The sequence below is a fragment of the Fundulus heteroclitus genome, chromosome 14 (assembly GCF_011125445.2).
Source record: "Fundulus heteroclitus isolate FHET01 chromosome 14, MU-UCD_Fhet_4.1, whole genome shotgun sequence".
NCBI lineage: Eukaryota > Metazoa > Chordata > Actinopteri > Cyprinodontiformes > Fundulidae > Fundulus > Fundulus heteroclitus.
In genome coordinates this window covers 33,214,625-33,234,648 of record NC_046374.1, presented here as the reverse complement: position 1 = coordinate 33,234,648, position 20,024 = coordinate 33,214,625, and the positions used below count along the sequence as shown (strand labels likewise).

General features: G+C 39.5%; 1 protein-coding gene across 1 annotated transcript; it reads right to left on the bottom strand.

Moving 5' to 3' along the window:
* Window positions 1-2,399: 2,399 nt before the first annotated feature.
* On the bottom strand, window positions 2,400-17,022 carry LOC105920086. The gene is made up of 6 exons (XM_036146905.1): window positions 16,894-17,022; window positions 13,289-13,389; window positions 8,817-8,868; window positions 8,369-8,710; window positions 8,225-8,302; window positions 2,400-3,584 (listed from the first exon to the last, which is right to left on the bottom strand). The coding sequence occupies exons 3-6, from the start codon at window positions 8,857-8,859 to the stop codon at window positions 3,430-3,432; spliced, it is 618 nt and encodes a 205-aa protein (XP_036002798.1). The 5' UTR covers window positions 8,860-8,868; window positions 13,289-13,389; window positions 16,894-17,022; the 3' UTR covers window positions 2,400-3,429.
* Window positions 17,023-20,024: the final 3,002 nt, after the last annotated feature.

Genomic DNA, 20,024 nt, shown 5'->3' with positions numbered 1-20,024 from the left:
ACAAGCAAAAGGTTGTAATAAAAAAAGTGTGATTTATTAACAGAGCAAAAACAGGCAGAAAACCAAAAAGGGCACCAAGCCAAAAAGCTAGGAGGCAGTGACCAAAAAACTCAAACAGTCCACAGCCAACAACCTAAAATAAACTGGTCAGAAGTCAGGCTGGTCTAATAAAACAAAGTGAGCAGAACAGGTCAAATAATTAAGGCAAAAACTAACAGAATCAGGTAGGGTTTCAGGCAGACAGGCAAAACAGAAAAACTGGCAGGATCTGACTTACCCCAGGCAGGGAAAAACACACACAATGATCGGGCTGAGTGCAAGGAACAGAGGCAGGCATAAGTAGGGGAGTGAGCAGGTGAAACTGAACTACTGACATGTGAAAACAGGTTAAACTAAAAAAACAGTTCAAGAACCAATCTAGAACACACAATAAATGATAAGGCCCAATCTAAGATGGAACCAAGACTGAAACAGGACACAAGCTAAAATAGAAAAGAACCCAAAAACAGAAACTAAACTAAGGCAGGAACTCAAACTATGACAGATCCAGCAGATCGAAATACAGGAAATGATCTAAACTCTGGCGCAGGATAAAATGCATTGCAGTCCCGTACGAAGCACATAAAAAAAATCCAGTAACAAGCAGGGGGTGCCAGGTTGAGTGCTGCACGGGAGGGATAAACGCCCACATGGTCGCCTTAAAGCCTATTAGGCTGCGTTCACATTGCAGGCATTGATGCTCAGTTCTGATTTTTTTTTTCATTCTTTCATTTTTTTATTAAATAGAACCGCCATCAGACTACTGTTGGAGAGGTTCAAGACCGCAAAGCGACCCGTATGAGTTTACAGAAGTAATGGTGAATGTAATTGTTTCTAGAAGTGTTCAATAAAGTTTCGTAAAAAAAAACAAAAAAAAACCCGTGGATATCGGCCAGCATCTGTGCGTTATTATGAAATTGTTGAGCATTGGGAGCCGTGGGAGTTGTGTATCCTAAGCCGGTGTCTGCCTCGACTAAAACATGGTGACAATAAAAGATCCTTGACAATGTTAAGACCTCGTCAGAGCAAGAGGAAGAATGGTCAGAGAAAAAGCAGCAGAAAAAGCAGCACAGCTTTTAAAAATGCTACTGCTCTGTGTGGATGTGTAGTTGGAGCCAGGAGAGTGACATAAACGGCGGATGAAATGGGACATGGACGTTCACTGATAAACGCTTTGAAAAATATCCAATATATATCCAGATTAATACCGTCTATGGAAGTGGCACAAATCAAATACTTTTGAGGTGGAAAAGATCGTAAAGTGGGCCGTTCAACCTGCCATGAAAACGACGGACATGGGTCGCAGTGTGAACGTAGCCTATACTCCACGAGAAAATAGTTCTTGTTCTCGAGGTGGCAAGAGCAAGAACAAAGTTCATTATGGCTCCGGCTATTAAAAACTCAGAAGAAACTCAGCTGCTGACTTCCCAGAACGTCCTGCCTGCTGTGTCCCACCTCTGCTAAGATTGTGGAAAGTTGACAAACACACCACCACAATGACAGACATGGCAGGAAGAGAGGGCCAGCATTTTTAAATGTTGTTTTCAGATTTCAGAAATGTGAAGACTGAGGAAAGCAGGAGTAGAGACAGAGCCAAGCACAGGGCAGCTGAAAGTAGCAGAGCAACCACGTACACACAGAAATTGCTTTTAAAAAAATTAACTGCAAACATCTACGGTCATTTAATTATTTACTACATGCTGTGATCTTCCTATAGGTTTCATTCTGCCTGGATGATGTGTCAAGAACAGCAGCGAGAACTCCCAGGGCATGGCTACAAGAACAAATGTCTTGCTTCTCGTGGAGCATGTAACAGGCTTAAAAGAGCGAGGTCCTTAAAAAAGAAAAAGTTGGGTGCATCTTTAAACCTACATTATAGGTTCAGACCCTTATGTCCTAGACCTCACTGGCTCCAAAATGGCTGAAACATAATTGATATTCAGTGAGATCGGGGAGGGGCCCACGCAGAAGATGACTAAATATTAGTCAGTGTTGCAATACAACCCAAATTAATACACATCCAAACAGGAGAGACAAGTTATAGAATGTTTTAATCTGATGGTTTTGGAGCCCCTTTCTAATGCCACCCTGGGCAGCTGCCAATATGGCCCATACCAAAAACTGTGGCTGTCAGGAACTAGTTTAGTGACATTTACATGCAGAGGTTAGTGGGCTTCTTATAAGATCTCAGAAAGTTTTAGACACAATAAAACTTCATAGTTTGATGACAATTTCAAGTTTATTACATTTAAGAGCATATACATCAAATATACATTCAAGCTCAAAAAACAATTTTCTTAAATTATCAGGTAGTTGTCTTTTTTTATTTATTTAAAAAAAAAAACATGTAGCACTTAAAACATAGAGTTACAATAACCCTGCAGATAGACGGGAATGAACAACCAAACTAAAAATGAACATTTTTGTCTGAGCAGGGGCAATGAAAACATGTGTTTTTTTTTTCAAGTTTAAAAATGAAACACTGTAACGTTTTTTTTTCCATAACATTGTGGATTCATTGAATCATTATTCACTCAAGAGGTGCAGTAATAAGCAACCCACGTATGGAGTTACTCGCTATCCATCACTTGATTAGAGTAAGTCAATGAACTTTCAATATGAAACATTTTCCTGCAGCCCTGTAGTGCATCAAATCGCAGTTTTGACTTGAAATGTGTTCTTTGGTCTTTTCACTTTTTGCACTGTGTCCATCTCAAAGAAAGCGCAAAGAGACATTAGCTAATGGTGCACAGAAGCTAATCTATTGTTTATCGTTTGCACACCTCAGTGGATGGAAAACAGGAGGACCAAAACCAAGAAAACAACAAGAATCACATTTGCACTTCAATGAACTAATTAACATATAGTTCCACTGACATAATTAGCTCAACTCAAACATCCTGGATCAAGATTAATTAGCAGAGGTGCGTAAATTAATTGACCAAAACGGCAATGGTTAATTATTATTATTGATGTTTCTTTTACTACAGGTAAAATATTGTTATTCAGTGTAAAAAAGATGCTTTTAGAAAGACTGCTGAAATTAGTTAATTAGAGTTGGTTTGATTTCTGTGCATTGGTTATACTTCAGCAGGACCAAGATCTGCAGTAGCTAATGAACACAGACATGGTGCATGCTGTGTGGCTTGGAGGGGTGTAGGAGCACATGAAACGGAAACACCCACTCCTCTGAAAATGGTCTTCAAATGCAAAATTTCCCCCTCATTCGCTCACATTTAAAGAATTTGCTAAGTGTTTTCCACAACTGCGTGTAATTTCTTAACTGTTTTGAGCAGTACTGATTCAGCTTCCATCCTTAAAGAAGCAGAAAGCTTAATTAGAGTGAACTCCTTTTCTCTGACTAAGGCAGAGTCACAGAAAGCATAGCTCTTATATAATATTTGGACAGATGTAGATCTTCAGCTTCCTTCGAGCTCGAGCTCTGCTGAACAAAAAGACAACTACAGCCAAAAGTACTGCACCGACTGATAAGCGTATACCCCATCGGATGTTTTGGTCTGGTCCTGTAGAAGGATGTTCAGCATCTGCATGGAGAAAAAGCAGAAATGTTTCCGAAAATCACAAAAATTGAAACTTTAAATTCTTAAGCAGCTTTATCAGGTTATCTAATAGGCACACTAGAAAAAAAAAAAAAAGAAACACGTATTGGTGCGATCTTAGTAAGATTTTAAAATTGGAGAACTGACTTAAGTTGGGAAATTCCCAACCTCTTCACCAAACCATCTAACATTAACCCCTTCATCTGGATATTTTCTCCACCACAAACTTGTCATTCTGAGACTAATTGGTAGCGACGGCATCTAGTTAAATACATGAGAGAAATGACTAGCTGAAGCAGCATTTTTTCCCCCTTTACAGTTACTCTACAGTTACTCGTCGCACACGTTTAATAATTCCCTCACTTCTAAATGTGAAACCATTACATCACTCCACAACTTCCTTGCTTAGTCTTCCCACAAATTATGTTGCTTCGTAATGATCAGATTGGCCAGCTTAGCATTTCGTTACAACAAAGAGTCGGAGATTGATTTTCTTTCTACAAATCTAAATCACTAGAGATGAATTTACATTACACGAAATGAGAAAATTTTAAAGTAGCTACAAGAGAAAAAAGTCTGCTGTGAAACTGGTCCAACATTGTTTACGTCCAGACCACTGAGACAGAAATGCAGACGCAGTCTAACGACTACTTTAAACGTGCTTTATGCTTGATGCACCCGCAATGTAACTATTTCTAACTCACTCTTTGAAGAAAGCATGAGGCTTTAATGTTGGAAACGACTATGTTCTCTACTTCTCTGTGTAATTGGTTGTATCAGTCTGGGCGTAGGAGCGCAACATAGAGTCTAGGACAACAGTGCTACTGCAGAGGAAGAGCTGCACGGAGTCCACACGTCTTATTTCCTCGTGGAACGTATGTGCGTCAAGCATAAAGCAACCTTTGTGCTTGACGCATCCACGCGTTACGCATGGCCATATTATGCCACTTTTGATGTAGTATGGACTTAATAAGACTTATTTTTGAGGAAAATAAGAGTCTTAAATGGTGAAAATAACTACTATTTTAGTAGTGGGGTGTAGTCACTGAGCTATATTATACACTGGAGTGCTAATCGCCCGCTGTTGGAACGAGTCGCTTTGAAGCCACCAGCCGCCATATTGGTACTCCCTATTTTCCCACAGTAACTAGGGAATATGTGCGCTGCAGCATCTAATAACCAGGATTTTCTCATGTTTAGGGGGGCTTAAAACTTTTAAAATGTCAAATGTCATATACTTTTATGTTATGTTCTAAAACTATTAAGTAATGAGAAAGTCATGTGCTGAAATATTTTGCATTTTATTTATTTAAATATATATATATATATATATATATATATATATATATATATATATATATATATATATATATATAAATAACAATATACAAGAACATATATTTACATATTTGTATACATATATATACATATATACACATACTTATATATACACATGTATATATATTTAATATGAATAACATGTAAAATATTTCAGCACCTAATTTCCTAGTAATTGATAGTGTTAGTACATCCACTGACTGTAGAATTACCTGTGAAATGTTTTCACTCAGCCAGAAAACTCCTTGTTGTTGCAACCAAATCCTATGGGATTCTGTAAGAGTAGGGAGCAGCAAGAGGGCGGCCAGTGACTTCAGATTTTCGGCAAAATCAGCACTCCAGTGTATTATATAGCTCAGTGGGTGTAGTATGCTTGGTGGAGGAGCGCAACACTGCCCTCTAGAGTCTCATAGAAAAGTGCAACTTCAAAGGGCGGCGCACAAATGCTGCAGATGTGTCAGCACGTTTCATTTCCACACAGAACGTACGTGTGTCAAGCATAACCTTTAGGGAGCTGTGCTCTGCTGTTTTATGCAGTCATGTACTTTCCCTTTTTCTTTTACATTTTCTCATGCAGCTCATAAACTAACAATCATGTTCTTGGACTCCGGGAGGAAGCCAGAGCACCCAGAAAGTACCCACACATGAACGGGGAGAACATGCAAAGGCTATGCAGGAAACCTTCTTGACAGCCAGTAGATTTGGTCTTAACATACTCAATTGTTTTTTTATCCTTTTTTTATGACCAATGTCGCCCTGCCGGCTGCATCGATGTGCCGTTCGCTATGCTGCTTGTATATTACTCCCCGCTCAGGTCCTAAATCCTAATGTGCTGCACGTTCTTTTTTTTATCTTATCCTATTCAAATATACGTTAGATGTTTGAAACAATTTTCCCTCATTACAGATTCTAGAAAAATTGCTAATGACTCACTGTGATAAATACAGTGTTGAAGTAATATGGCATTGATGAATATTGAAGCCATGAGAAAATGGATGTTCAAAGGTCTGCCTAGTAACAAGGCAATTATTTTTACATGTTCATTAATAAATTAGACATGCAATATTGTATCGAAACAAAGTAGAAGAGGACAGATTGCCGTCGATCGAGACAGGGCTTTAGACGTTTGCCTTAATAAAAGAAAGATGTACGGTTTCCTAGTCACGATTTGCAGAGTAGGACCCAATGGTAGAATTTTTCCAGAAGTTTCCGCAGTTCCTTTTTGAATAACAGCACATGCGCAAGACCATCTTACCTTGCTCTTCCGCTCTTCAGGGTGATCGTGAGAAAAAAAGAAATCTTCCAAATCCCCTCTCGTCACATTACTTTCTACTGAGACCTTCCTCTTCTTCTCATCAACATAAATGCTTCTTGCGGCTCTCAGCCATGTTCAAAGCATACGGTGAGCACAGCGGAGCTACAATTAACGGCTAACCCCGAAGCTAACTGCTAAGCTAATCGCTAAGCTAACCCGATACATAAACACTAGATGTGCACAGGCGCAGCCAGCAAGCAGATCAAAAGGAACGAGCGCGTACACTGGTGAGCACGTCAGACTGATTGACATGTGGGACAACCAATAGATAAGGTGATTCCCCCGTAACTTGAGGAACAGAGGGGGTGAGAGCAGGACTAAAACTCTGACAAGTCCATGCCCTTTGGACCGGACAGCAAAAATTGGTTAGTTTTCAAAGGCCTCCATCTCCTACGGAGAAGTATTTTTTTTTTACCTCCTTTTGTGAATACATAATGCATTAATTACTTTCAGACTGGAATGGCAATTTTACCCAGCATAACAGAGAGTGTTTCTGAACAGGATTAACAACTATAGCTTTAACTGGCATTTGGGGGAGGCGAACACACAAAAAAGAACCAAAACCAATGCCTTGGGATCATGACTATAGGCCCATCCTTTTCCGAAAGCCCAGCATGCATTTCCATTTCCACCAAAAAGGTCCTGGTATGAGGGTAGTACTTTTCAACAAGCCTGGGTCTTTGGTCAATGGGTCGGGTTCTGTGCTGCATGGCAAAACAGTTCGCAATTGGAGGAGTAAAGAGCAATTAGGAGATGAGTTTAAAAATCTACTGATTTTATACCCAAATTTTACCACAAAAAGTAATTTTAAGATTTTAGGCAAGAAAGAACACCTTCAGACCTCATCTGTCATTGGAAAACAGAGTCTCATACTTCAACTTTTACCAGAGTGTTTTTAAACTGCAGTATCTATACTTCTACTTAAGTAACAAATGTGTGTACTTTTGACACCACTGAAACCAAATCCTCGGTCTTGCAATGGAAAAGGGACTATTCAAACATTTTGGGTCGAATGTTTTCCATTTTGTTGGTCTAGAAAAAGTTTTTAGTCTATTACCAGCAACATAAATCAAGAAGTATCTTTTAGAACCCTTGTTGTATTTAGGTACATTTAATGAATATGTATGTCCTTGTCTAAGCTAAAATACGCTGGAGGATTATGGTTCTATTTATTATAATGTTACAATGCAAAGCAAAAAATAATAATACTAGCAAAAGAGCAATACTTTGAATTGTAAATACATTTTTTTCATGTAAGAATAGAAATTTCGTCCTAAAGGGTAACAAAAAGTTTCCATCTGCATCACTTCCATTTCCTGGGGGGCCAAACTTGTTCCATTTTGAACTACAGATTCTGAACTGCAGTCGGGGGACTAACAACATTGTTCCAAGGACCGTAAATGGCCCTGGAAAAATTTTAGGACTAATTCTAGCCTTTAAAGTGTATCTCACCCTCATACCAGTCTCATACTTGAAAAATGTGCCAAGAGGAGGCGGTGACTGGCAGCCCAGGAAATGAGTGGGGGGTGAGGGCTAAGCTACAAGCAAAAGCTAAAAAAAAGAAGCTAAATAAACTAATTGAATGCTAAGCTAATAAATCTTTAACCTGAAACTCGATTGATGGTCCGCAAAACTCACCACCCAAACTCTAACTCGCTATGGAGGCACAAGATGGATCGGTTTTTATACCCCAATGATACGTCCGTTTCCCCAAATTACGTCAGAAAAACTTTTGAACCAATATCAATATTGATTTGAAATTCAATGTAAGACACCCGTTAAACCTTTGGAGGGCGCAACATTGACGGTTTTAGACAAGTAAAGCAGGATTTGATCAAATATGCAGTAATTTGTCAAAAATAATCACCAGGAAATACAGCTAGCACTATAAGACAACCATGCCAACAGTTTATTAGCAAAGAAAAGTCGATTTTGGGGGGTGATTTATCCTTTAAGTCTGAAATCCACTGACCTGGAGTGGTTGGGTAGCTAGTGGTGTTGTTTGACAGATCATCGTTTCCTCCAGCCGTGACATTCAGATCAAAGTATTCTGTAAGGAAAAAACAGTGTCATTTTTCATGTCTTGTACGAAACCACCTGAATTTTGAGTCTTTACCTTTTATTTGAAGTCCCCACTTCCAAGCGACGTTGTCATAATTAGCTTTCAAGTAGCAGCAGTAATTCCCAGAGTCTTCCATTTTGAGTCGGGACATTTTGAGTCTGATCTTTGCTTCTCTGGGAGCGTCTCTGTCAAAATGAACCCGGCCCACAAACTGCTCATCTGGAGACCCAAAAGAGCCTCCTATTGCTTCGTACACAATCTTTACAGGGTCAGAGTGAAATTCGCACATCATGTTCATCAGAGGTAAATCAGTTTCCTGCTGAAGGCTCCATTCGACGGTGACGGTCTCGTTTTCTTTGGCCCTGTAGACCACAGAGCCTTTCGTGACACACATCCCTTGGAAAGGAGACAACGTTAATACTGTTTTTCATGCATACTTATAATCTAAATTGCATAACCTTAGAATAAAAATAATAAAGGATTACTGTGCGTAAAAACTGACCCCACAGACCACAGATGAAGGCTGGGAAAACAAGCGCCCACATCGTGTTCTCCTGCAACAGTTTCATTAAGTTTCTGGTTAGAAATGAGCATAAAAAGAAAAATCGATACATTTAAATATTCGTCTGCCACTCTTAATTTGAAAAAAATATATACTTTAACAGCACTTAAATCTCTTCTGCAAAGCTTACAAAACATTTGACTACACCTACTATGAATTTATTCATAATGAATGATAATGAATAATAAAGCCACAAATCACAGATTTAACCAAAGATGAGCAGCGGTTACAGAACAAGCTTTAAAATTCAAGATTCTTTATTGCCACTGCGTCTTATCGTGGTGGCATTCCCTTCAGGACATACTCCTGAGGTACACACAACGAATAAAAGGCAATAAACAATGTGTCCAGCTTTTGTTTTACATTAGAGCTGGGAAAAGATAAAAAAAAAATATCAAAAGGAGAGGTTTGTGTCAGAGTTTTAACTCCTGTGAAAAACAGACAAACATATGGAGCATCCTCCTTAAAACTGAAGAGTTGCTGTATATCCTTGTGGAGCGCAGCAGGGAGGTGAAAAGTAATCACCACCGACACGTCTGCTGGTGCATGAAAGTGTGTGGCTCAGTTGATCTGCGTTAAAGTGGCTTTACTGGCGCAGTACACATATGGAGGACCAAGTCTTCCATATCTAAAAATAAATACAGAAATAAATAAATGCTCAATAAATAAATAAGCATACAATTAATTGCCACCAAATTAATAAATGTAGGTAGAAATTAAATTATACAGTGAGACATAAATGTATATATCTCTTTTAATTAGCTTATTCTTTTATTCGCCTTTGTAATAATTACCTTATTTATTTATTGTGCGTTATAATCTTCAACTTTATTTATTTTTATAATATTTTTGTCTGTTTTATTCTTCCTTTGTATTTTTTTATCCTATATATTTCTGTGATGCTATTTATTTCTGCCTGTCGTTTTTACATTTCTGCCTGTCCTTTTTACATTTCTGTATGCATTTCTGCCTCATTATGCAAATGAGGAGGGGCTGTGTCTTAAGGGCTCAATATCTTCCCATTGAGATATATACATTTATGTCTCACTGTATAATTTAATTTCTACCTACATTTATTAATTTGGTGGCAATTAATTGTATGCTTATTTATTTATTGAGCATTTATTTATTTCTGTATTTATTTTTAGATCTGGAAGACTTGGTCCTCCATAGTACACAAACTCAGTCCATTTATAATTGTAAATGATACAATTATAAATGGACTGAATTTGTGCCCTTCAAGGCTGAAAACCCGATACTCAATGCTGGCAGTGTTGCGTTTTTATTTATACACTGCAAAAAGGCAACTAAAAGTAAGTCAAATTTTCTGGAAATTTGTGTTTTTGTCCTTGATTTGAGCAATTAAACAAGCTTATCTGCCAATGGAATTTGTATTTTAACTCCTAAATTCATTTAATTAGATATATTCACTTGAAAATAAGATGATGGAGATGAGTTGGTACTATTTTAAGTGCAAAAATCTTATTTGGTTGGCAGATCATCTTATTTAGCTGCTCAAATCAAGCGCAAATACACTCATTTCAAGCAAATTTGACTTACTTTTAGTTCTCTTTTTGCAGTGTGAAATGAACTAGCCCTGAAGCAGGTAAACACGCTGACGGCGCTAGGCATGGGCACACAGGCAACACTGGGCAGATGCTCTGTAGCAGATCTGGGTCGGTAACTGCAGCAAAGCTGGACAGGATCTGTGGCGTAGTGGCTAACAGAGAAATAGGGATAGATGTTATTCAACAAAACTCAACCCAGACAGGTTGGATGGGAGGAGGGGCCATGGAGAGAGGGTGAGAATAATAATAATACTAAAACAAAACGCATGCAGTGCAGAGCAAAAGTTCAGGTGTGGCTCAGAGATCGTCCCAGACGGAGCTTGAGTTCAGGCTGGCGGCACAGGAGAGGGAACCTTGGACGATGACATTGGTGCAGCGCTAATGGAGGCTGGAGACACCTCAAACGAAGGCAGAGGCATCTGAAGAACTGTCGCTGCTCTGTAGCTTTGTCCCCTGTGTTGAGCTGGGCAGACTAGGTGTCTTGGCACTAGATTAGTGTCTGGCGTGACCTGGAGCTTGGCAGGAGGGAACCCACACAGAAGCTCTGGAAACGGGAATCCATCCAGAAGTTGAGTAATGCAGTGAGGGAAGCCCAGCTTGTGTCAGGTTAGGCCAGGGGTGTCAAACATACGGCCCGCGGGCCGGATCCGGCCCGCCGAAAAATTTAGTCCGGCCCTGTTGTAACCGGGTGGTTTATTGGTCGGGAACAGTGGAGTGGTTGTAAATTCCTACCCATTTCATGTCCCTGAATGCATCTGTGCCCTATTTCTCCACCTTCCTCGGGTTTGCAGCGTTGTTGGGCTCATTAGTAGGTGTATATAGGCACCAGGTGTGCCTGCCAAGCTAGAAGTGGATTGAATCTCACTTGGCTGACTACTGGAGCTGTTAGCCTGCTGAACCAGGAATTGGTATCAGGAAATTTGTGTGCTGGGATTATTTCAGTGACTTCTCACTGCAGCATCTGAAGGTACCAGTTTTTCCCTTGTTTTCTTATGTCTTGTTGTTAGCAGACCCTTTATTGTGATCTTTTTTTGGTATTTCAGGTTGCTGCTGCTGCATATTATGCTCTCACCCAGGTGCATGGTTAATGCTCTGGGTTAATTAAGAAAAAGGGTTGTTTAGAGCTGGAGTTGTAGCACCACACACATTGAACCAGACAATAGTATGGGGTTCTTCTTTTAAATTTTATTAAATAGCTGATTTGGCACAGCTTTACAGTTTTTTTTTTTGGTTATTTAACATTATTTTGTGTCTTTGGTTGTTACTAATTTGGGTTGCAGTTGTTTGTGTTTAATTCTCAGTATTGTCCTGTGTTGCTGTGCTTTATTGGATTTTATATTGGTATAATAAAGTCTATTTTTAAGATTGTAAAAGACTGTAGAAATAAAACATATTTTGTATACTATTTCTGTTTCCTAATTCTTAAGCCAGACCTACCTGGGTACTTTTAATTGGGAGACCCTAGGCCACTTGAGATTTAAGGCCTACCAGTTGGCTTTAGGGCCACGTCCTCTGTCACAGTCCGGGCTCCATCTCCCCGTGTTACACTGTGGCTAAATGCATTATCATTATAAAAAAAAACTTTTTCCCAAGTGTCCTGTCTGGCAATGTGGCAATAAGATGCCACAAAGAGCTCATCAGATTTGACTTTCACAAGTGGACAAGATAAAAGGAAGAGAATGATAAAACAATTATTGAAAAAAACATGTACTTTGTTTAATTGAAAATATGCAGTTCCTATATTGTCCACGAGGGGCGCTGTGTTTTAATTAGCAGATTAAGCTTCAGGTGTGGAAAAATTCAAATCATTTCCTAATTTTTATCTGTTTGATGTATTCTGTTATGCAGGACAGTGTTTTTAAGTTCCAAAAAATGTGAATAAATGTTTTTCAACATTGTACAATCACTGTGATCAGTTCTTATGCATAATGCACAAGTAAATGTTTAACTGAGTAAAAGTATTGTTGAAATTGCACATACTTTTCTTAAAAACGCTGAGGTTATTCATAATGTGTAAAAGTGAAATTAACTTAATATAAAAACCAACAACAAGTCCACATTTATTAGTTCTATTTAATCTTGCAATGAGTTTACTCGTGTGGCCCTCTTGAGATCAGATTAAGCTGTATGCGGCCCCTAAACCAAAATGAGTTTGACACCCCTGGGTTAGGCTCAAAGTTAAAATGAGAGCCAGAGAAAGGCTGGTTTGAAAATAAATTAAATTGGTGTCAAAGCAAAACACGACCACTGCAGAATCGGAGTTTTTGGGATTTAAACCAAATGACGCCAAACGCTTAGTTTGTCTGAGCCGGCAGGTCCAGAGGACATACTTGCGTTATTATGGCGCTATCACATTAGTTGAAAAAGGTGTCCAAGTGACAATAATGTGATTTATTGCAATAAGTTTTAGAAAATAACTATGGTCCAGCTAAATTTATTAGCGTTACAGGCCTATAAGGCGTTCTAGAGATCGTCCCAGATGGAGCTGTAGTTCTGGATCTTCAGGCTGGAGCTGCTGCCAGTAGACCCAACCCAGAACTAGCCAGGTGTGCTTAACAAAGTGGCCGGCGAGTGTTTCTACGCTCCTATGGAGTAGAGAGACACCCAGCGATAAAACCGCACTCCTCCACCCACTTCTTGTTTTCTGAACTCATCGAGGCGGCTTTGCTGTATAATCACTCAGACTCTGGGATGTAAACTGTGCAAATTCCTCTTTAAAAGCAATAAATTCACAGAAGCGTTATGTCTGTGTAGAGTAAACGTCTGTAGATGCGGATGTGGCGCGCTTCCAGACGCTTTGACTCACAGGCCAGTCGCGCTGTGAGCGAAGGAGTCTGCACTTACTTCAGCTGGGGATTTAGCGCCGGACGTTGCCGGCGTCCTGCGCTGACCGGAGCATTTCCTGCCAGGGGCTGCGTCTCCACACCAACACGCCGCTTCTGGATCTGCAGAAACGGGCAGAGGAAGTTATTTTTTACACGACAATCAGTTTCCAGTTGAAAAGGAAAGCTGTGGTAAATCCATGAAAACCACACAAGTGTTCTGGTGTCAAACCGATGTAAGGTTACAATTCATGAGCCGCCATGTTGCCACAAAGCAGAAAAAGGAACAAGAGGCTCCCCACAGCTCCCCCCCCCCCCCCCCACAAGAAGGCACAGCCATTAAATAAAGTTAACTTATAATTTTTTTTTTTAAATAATTAAATAATATTAAAGATTTAAATAATTAAAGAAGTTCAAAACTACACAGATCCTAATTGCATTGTATATAAATGGACTTAAAAGGCCTCAGAGAGTTTTCTAAAGCAAACTTCTGATCTGAGCGTCTCAGAAAAGAGACGAACAAAAAGAACGATAAAAAAAGACTTAAATTTGTCTTCTTTGACGAACAAAGACACCAAACAATGTGTTTAAGCGCCACTGTGGCCAAACTCTGATGTCATTATGTGTCTTTATGACTGGTGATGATGCAGGAAAAGAAGGTCACCAAAAAGAAAAAAGAAAAAAATCACCTGGTGTTTCACCGAGGAGCAAATGAGTTCCTCCTGAAAACTGATTCAGGAGTTCAGCCACCAAACCTAGAAAGGGTATTTTTCTAAACTTCCTCTCATCTCAGAGGAAATTTTGCCCCTTTTTCTGTGAGGTATGAGGAGCATTAGCAAAGCTCTCTTATAATCCCCTCACACTGACGGCTCCAGTGACTTTGACAAGCTGACGTCTTCATTCTCTTTCTGCCAATCGGTTTAAAATTACAATATCATCTGTTGAACAGATGGGCTCACGTTTTACTCCATTATAAATTGGAGCTCAAAAGTCAGTAATTTTTTATTTTTTTTTTACAATCCAGTGTTGTTGAAGTAGAAATGAGCTTTGCTGAAACCTCCAGAGGACCTGGTTGTTGGACGTGGGCTGATGGAAAAGAGGACAACGGAGCAGAGGGCCTGATGCAGGAAAATACTCGTCTTTTCTCCTCCAGTCCACGTTTCCACTGCTTGGTTAAACATCCCCAGAAGCATCTGAGCGCAGAGAAGTCAACTCCACCTCTGAGAAGCTTATTTTCTGCACAGTGAAGAGTTTAAAGTGACATTTTGTAAAGGTGACTGTGAAGGAAGGAAGAAGCCGCCCTGAGATGTTCTATGACTCGTCTTCAGTCATCTGCTGACTTCTCCATTCAACTGCCAAACTTTAAAAAAAAACAAAAAAAAAAAAAACGAAGAAAGACTTTTTCTAATAAGAATAAACCATAACTACAACTAAAAAAAAAACAAAACATAAAATTAATTTAGACAGCTAGCAAACCTATTCATTATATCTTTAATGGGGCAAATTAAAGCAGTTTCAATGGAAAGCAAATGAACTCAAATAAGAAGATGAATGTGAAACATGGGGCTATGTTAAAAAAAAAATTGATTTTAAAATTATTAATCAATTCTTATATTAATCCCCAAGATTGATTCATAAAACCAAAGATTGATTAAAAAGAAAAAGCATTTTCCACATTAAAGGCATTTTTAAGCGTCTGCATTTAAGGCTCACTCTCCACTCCAGGAGGTGAATTTTTTAATAATGCACCGGTTTAATGTCTAAATAGCAGCTGTAGAAATTCTCTGGTGTCTCTGTTCTCTATCCTGGATCTGTTTGGGTCATCAGCGCTTTTTTAAAAGCAATTGCCTCAACAAGGGAGAGGGTTTGGTCCTAATGAACTACCATTACTTTATTCATTTGCTGCTCAATCTTGATAATACTAGAATCTACATGTTGCATATCTACACATACATTAAATCAGGTAAGAGCTAAAAAATGTTTTTAATAGCAGCAATACAATTGGAGATTGGATCGGATAGAAAATAATTGACTCTAAATGTTGAGAATCTAAATCAAATCGACTCTTGAAATATGAATCGACACCCAGACCTACTGAAATATTAAAAATCATACATTCTTGAATTAAACAGACGCACCAGTTTCTGATTGTTCTGAAAATCCCTCCAAAAGAGCACATTTTCTAAGTTACCTAAATGAGTTAACATATGCTGCATGTTCTATAAGACGGCTCGCAGGGAAAAAAAAGAAGAAAGGAAAACTTGATTTTTAGTCCACGCATAAAAAGTTTGTCAGACTGTGGATCATACTGATGACGTTAGGGGATAAAAACAAACCATAAACTGCAGAGTAGACACATTTACATGTGCGCAGCTGATAATTAAACATGTGAAGCGTTATAGAGCTAAATAAATTTAAATAAATCCAACAAATGCTGGAGTTACAGTGAAGTAAAACTGGATCAGGATGTCAGTCAGAGCACGTGTCTCTCAGGGAATTCAACCTGCACCTTTGTGCCCCGTTACTGGTGGGCATAAAATCCTGTCTCCATCATGAATTTAGTGCAACACAACATAAAACTTTAAAATAAATTTATTTTGTGATCCTCGTGTTTTAATGAAAGCTCACACAATATTAGCCGTTTAAAAATCAGACATTATTAGAAGGTTTTGCTCTCTTGTCCTCCTTTAAGCTTCAGTTTGTTGCTTTTATTCGATCACACTGTAAAACGGGTAAATTTATTTATGCTGTTCTAACTAAAAGTTACAGAGAAGGCAGCTGGAAGAAGTTGCCTCCAATCCCAGAGTTTCTCCCATCGGTCAGTACAGAGTTAGAAGTCAGTCTTCTCTGCATCTCCAAAACGAACCGAGTCACTGATCTGATTTCTTCTGATTCTTCTTCTGATTTCTCTGGATTTATGACGTGGGTCCAAAATACTGAGGAAACGGCGACTGTTTTGGTTATTAATCACGTTTATGTGTTCGCCCATTGCTTTGAAGTTATCATCTGAAACATCTTGACAGTGTTTTTTTAGTCCTGCTCTGAATGTAACTTAGACTTTATATGTTAACAGGGATTTATTCTGCACAAGGCGGAAAACTTAAATCTAAAATAGGAAAACAGTTTTCACAAAATGTCTGAACGTGTACTGCGTGGGTAAAGTGGGATAATCAGCTCCAGAAGGTCCTGAGTTTGTCCCACTTCTAAGGACGCTGGAAACATGCGCGCATGTTTTTTATTCCTATTGGAGGAGGAATTTTTCGGTGCTTATTTTATGCTGTTGCATCTAAAATTAAAGCATACTTTCCTTGTCTTCGTCTTTACGCGCACAATAGTAAGAGCTAATTACTTTCCATCGCTGCATGCGTGCAGGAACAAACGTGACGCCACAAATCTGATGCAAACCAAGATGAAGAAGTGCTTCCTCCTTTTCCTAACCGAGCTGCATGATAATTATTTCTCCTGCCAGTCAAAACGCATTAACAGCGTTTATCTGGGATGGATTTATTCTGCTGGAACCATAATAACGCTTCCATTCAGCGGAACGGGAGCGCACACTGAACCCAACATTTGCACGGCGCTTTAGAGCGGCTTTTACAATGAGGAAGTGGATGTTTGCAGTCTTACCAAGATGTCAGCAGGTCGCAAAAGTCATGAGGGTCTGCTGCGAATCCCGGTCAGTGGCAAAGAGGGGGGGAAAAACACATTTCCTCATCCGTGCCGAATGTCAAAGCGCGCTCGTCGCCATCAAAGCGGAGTTATTGGTGAATACTGACACTGCAGAAGGGCCAACGAGTGCCAGCCAATCAGAGGCGAGCGTGAATAAATACACACTGTTCGGAGAAATGAATGAGAGAATAGTGCCCAGTCGCGGAAACGGAATAGCGCTCTTCTAAGGAAACTCTCTGCGGTTTGCGCTCTACAGCAGCAGCGAGGTGTAGCGGAGCCAGGGACGGTGTCTCAACAGATCAGATCAATCCACGGCTAAAACACCCACTCCCACATAGATAACTAATGATACAAAATGATAATAAGTGAATAAATATATATAATTAGAAGTGTTTCTGCTGTTGCCTGACTGAACACATAAACGGCGCTCATATATGCGCACCGGATCGCACAGGTGTGCCAAAATGAATCATTATCCTCCACAGAAATTACACTCCCGGCGTCGGGAGCGCGCATTCAGCAGGAGGAGCGCATCCAGGATCCAGGCCGCTCCGTCTCATTTCCAAACGACTAGAGTTGCGCCGTTATTTTATTGTTCGGTTAAAATGACAAATCTCCGGCGTACAGGATTGTTTCAACATACCGAGACTGTTTATTGGGGCGAATCACTGATGTTTAAACTCAATCAAGGCAGACATTATAACGCGAGTTAAAGTTAAACTTACTATGTAACTACACGTCCTGAGGAGGTAAACGGCTCTGTGGTCGTTACCACAAGTCTGACGAAAATACTATCTGCGCTGAAAGTGTCGCATCTCCACAAGTTCTGCTGCAACAGAAACTCCACGTAGAGTCCGTGACTGCTGGCTGCTCTGTTGTAAAAAAACACTTTTGTTTCTAGATAGACCCGCGCGAATGGATCCCAACAGATCCCAAGTGTGATGAGACAAACACTACATCATTTATTTATTTTTTTACATTTACATCTAAAAAGATTTTCAATCAAGAAGGAAACGAAGCAGGCATCTTTCTAAACATCCCGGTGCGCAATGAGTTTAAAAATCTGTTTTGTTTACATTTTATTAGAATGGCATGTTAAAAAATATTAATAGTCTTATAAACAATCTCAAGCACTGAGATCATTTTATTATGTGTTGAGCTATTTGCATCATTTTATTGTTATTTTTGACAATTGTCCTGGAGCGCAGAGGATAAATCTGGGCTGGAAATCCTCCTAACCATCACCCTCATTTCCATCAATGTCTGTTCTAGCATCATATTTCTTATTACATTTTACGCAGTTATCCTTCAGGTTATAATGAGGGATCTGGCACAGTGAGCCCACAGCTTTCCACTATAATCAGCTGCGGTAGCTCTGATGCCATGTTTCCGCCTGGACTCATGTCACTGAAGGTGTTTTCTGGGAACGCTTCACTCCAGGAAATCATGAGGCAGACCCTTTTCTAAGTTCTAACTGCTTGTTAAGAAGACTTTCCTCCTTTGCTACAGAAAAGGGCATCAGAATCATAATTAGATTAGTTCAGTTGGAAACTGAGGAACGGTATTTCTCATAATAAACTATTTATACCTTGTATCAGAGAGTAAACAAGGCGTCCTGCACGCACCATGTGAACATCATTTCCTTGTTCTCTTATGCTCAAATCCTCGACATCCTTTAAATATTACTGACTGTGCGGGGGAGACATGGAGCCACTACTTCCACGTTGAACTGGTATCACTGCGTTGTTTCTGCTGATGCAGCCTGAATGAGGCAGGGAGGTTGTTCAGATGTGACCTGTGTTGAGAATTAAAAATATATCTTAGTTGGGGTTACTGAGGAAAGCAGAGTGGGGTTTGTCGCTTCCTGCTTCAGCGTAAGATAAACATGGAGTTTTATTGTCCTGAGGGGGTGGTCAGCAGGAGAGGGGGTCGGTCATCCTCCCTCTGAGCCATGTAGGAGGAGTTTAAAGTTGATAAAAGGAATGTCTTGGTAAAACTTACTTCAGACAGACAGACAGATTTATCCACCGCGGTGAGAACAACATCTTGTAAATGGTATGTACTCTGTCTCCATATTTAATTTCTATGAATTAAATATGTATTTAAATCGTTCTACCTCTGATCAATGATTCTATATTTTATTGTCAAATCTTAAACCGGGGTAAAAATGGGCCTTTAGTAGCGAAGCAGGATTAGGCCAATAATAAATAAATCACAATTTGGTTAGCCGTGACCCGGATTTTGACATTAAAGTGGAGGAACCTTTTTAAATTGGGCACGAAGAAGTAATCACTTACAGCAAAACAGGGTCGACCCGAAAAAAAGTAAGGAGATTTTGATTCTCCTATTGGCTAAAGATTAGATGTAGGCTAAATCAAGTGTTGCTGTAAGTGAGACGCTTTCTTCTCAAAATATCAGAGGCTGAACGGTATAACTAGGTTTAAATAGAAGTTATGTTGAAACCGAGAAATGAGAGAATGAGAGTTATCTGTATGTCCACGTCGGAAAACCGTAAAATAAGATAGAAATGATAAAAGAGATAAAAGCCAAGAAGCCGTTAAGTTGTGAGGCTGTTGAAAAATAAAATAAAAGACAATAAAAAAGATAAAATTACAAAGATAAAAAATAGTCTCGGAAGTTGGTCGCTCCCTCTCCATGACTGACGAGTCTGGGGTTTTAACACTGAGGTGGAACGTTACCTCGGAGAAAGGGGACTCTCCAAAGAAACGTAGCGATAGGAACGGCCAAGAATACAAAACCATCTAAAAGTTGAGGCTAAGACAGCAAGACCTTTAAAGTGAGCTGTAAAAGATTAAAAAAAAAAGGGGCCCCAAGGGGACATTTATATTGTTCTCTAGCATCAGAACGGGGATTCTGATTGCACGACGATTAGACCGAGGTGGTATTTAAATGAATAGTTGGTTTCGTCGAGTGGAAGGGTATTAAAAGAAGACCCTCTGCGCGCGCAAGGCTGTCTGTCTTAAACGTTGTCTGTCCTGGTCGGTTTAACAATTTTATTTTGGTTTAAATGGGATCCATGGTTTGAATGATTAGAAGCTTCGGTCTGAGTCTGTCTCTGTGTGTGCGCG

Excerpts from the sequence above, each read along its gene's own strand:
- LOC105920086 (XM_036146905.1), bottom strand. The coding sequence starts at position 8,859 with ATGTGGGCGCTTGTTTTCCCAGCCTTCATCTGTGGTCTGTGGG. Across the intron at positions 8,303-8,368 it reads GTGGGGACTTCAAATAAAAG|AATACTTTGATCTGAATGTC; the intron begins GTAAAGACTCAA and ends TTTTCCTTACAG. Across the intron at positions 3,585-8,224 it reads TAGCTACCCAACCACTCCAG|ATGCTGAACATCCTTCTACA; the intron begins GTCAGTGGATTT and ends TTCTCCATGCAG.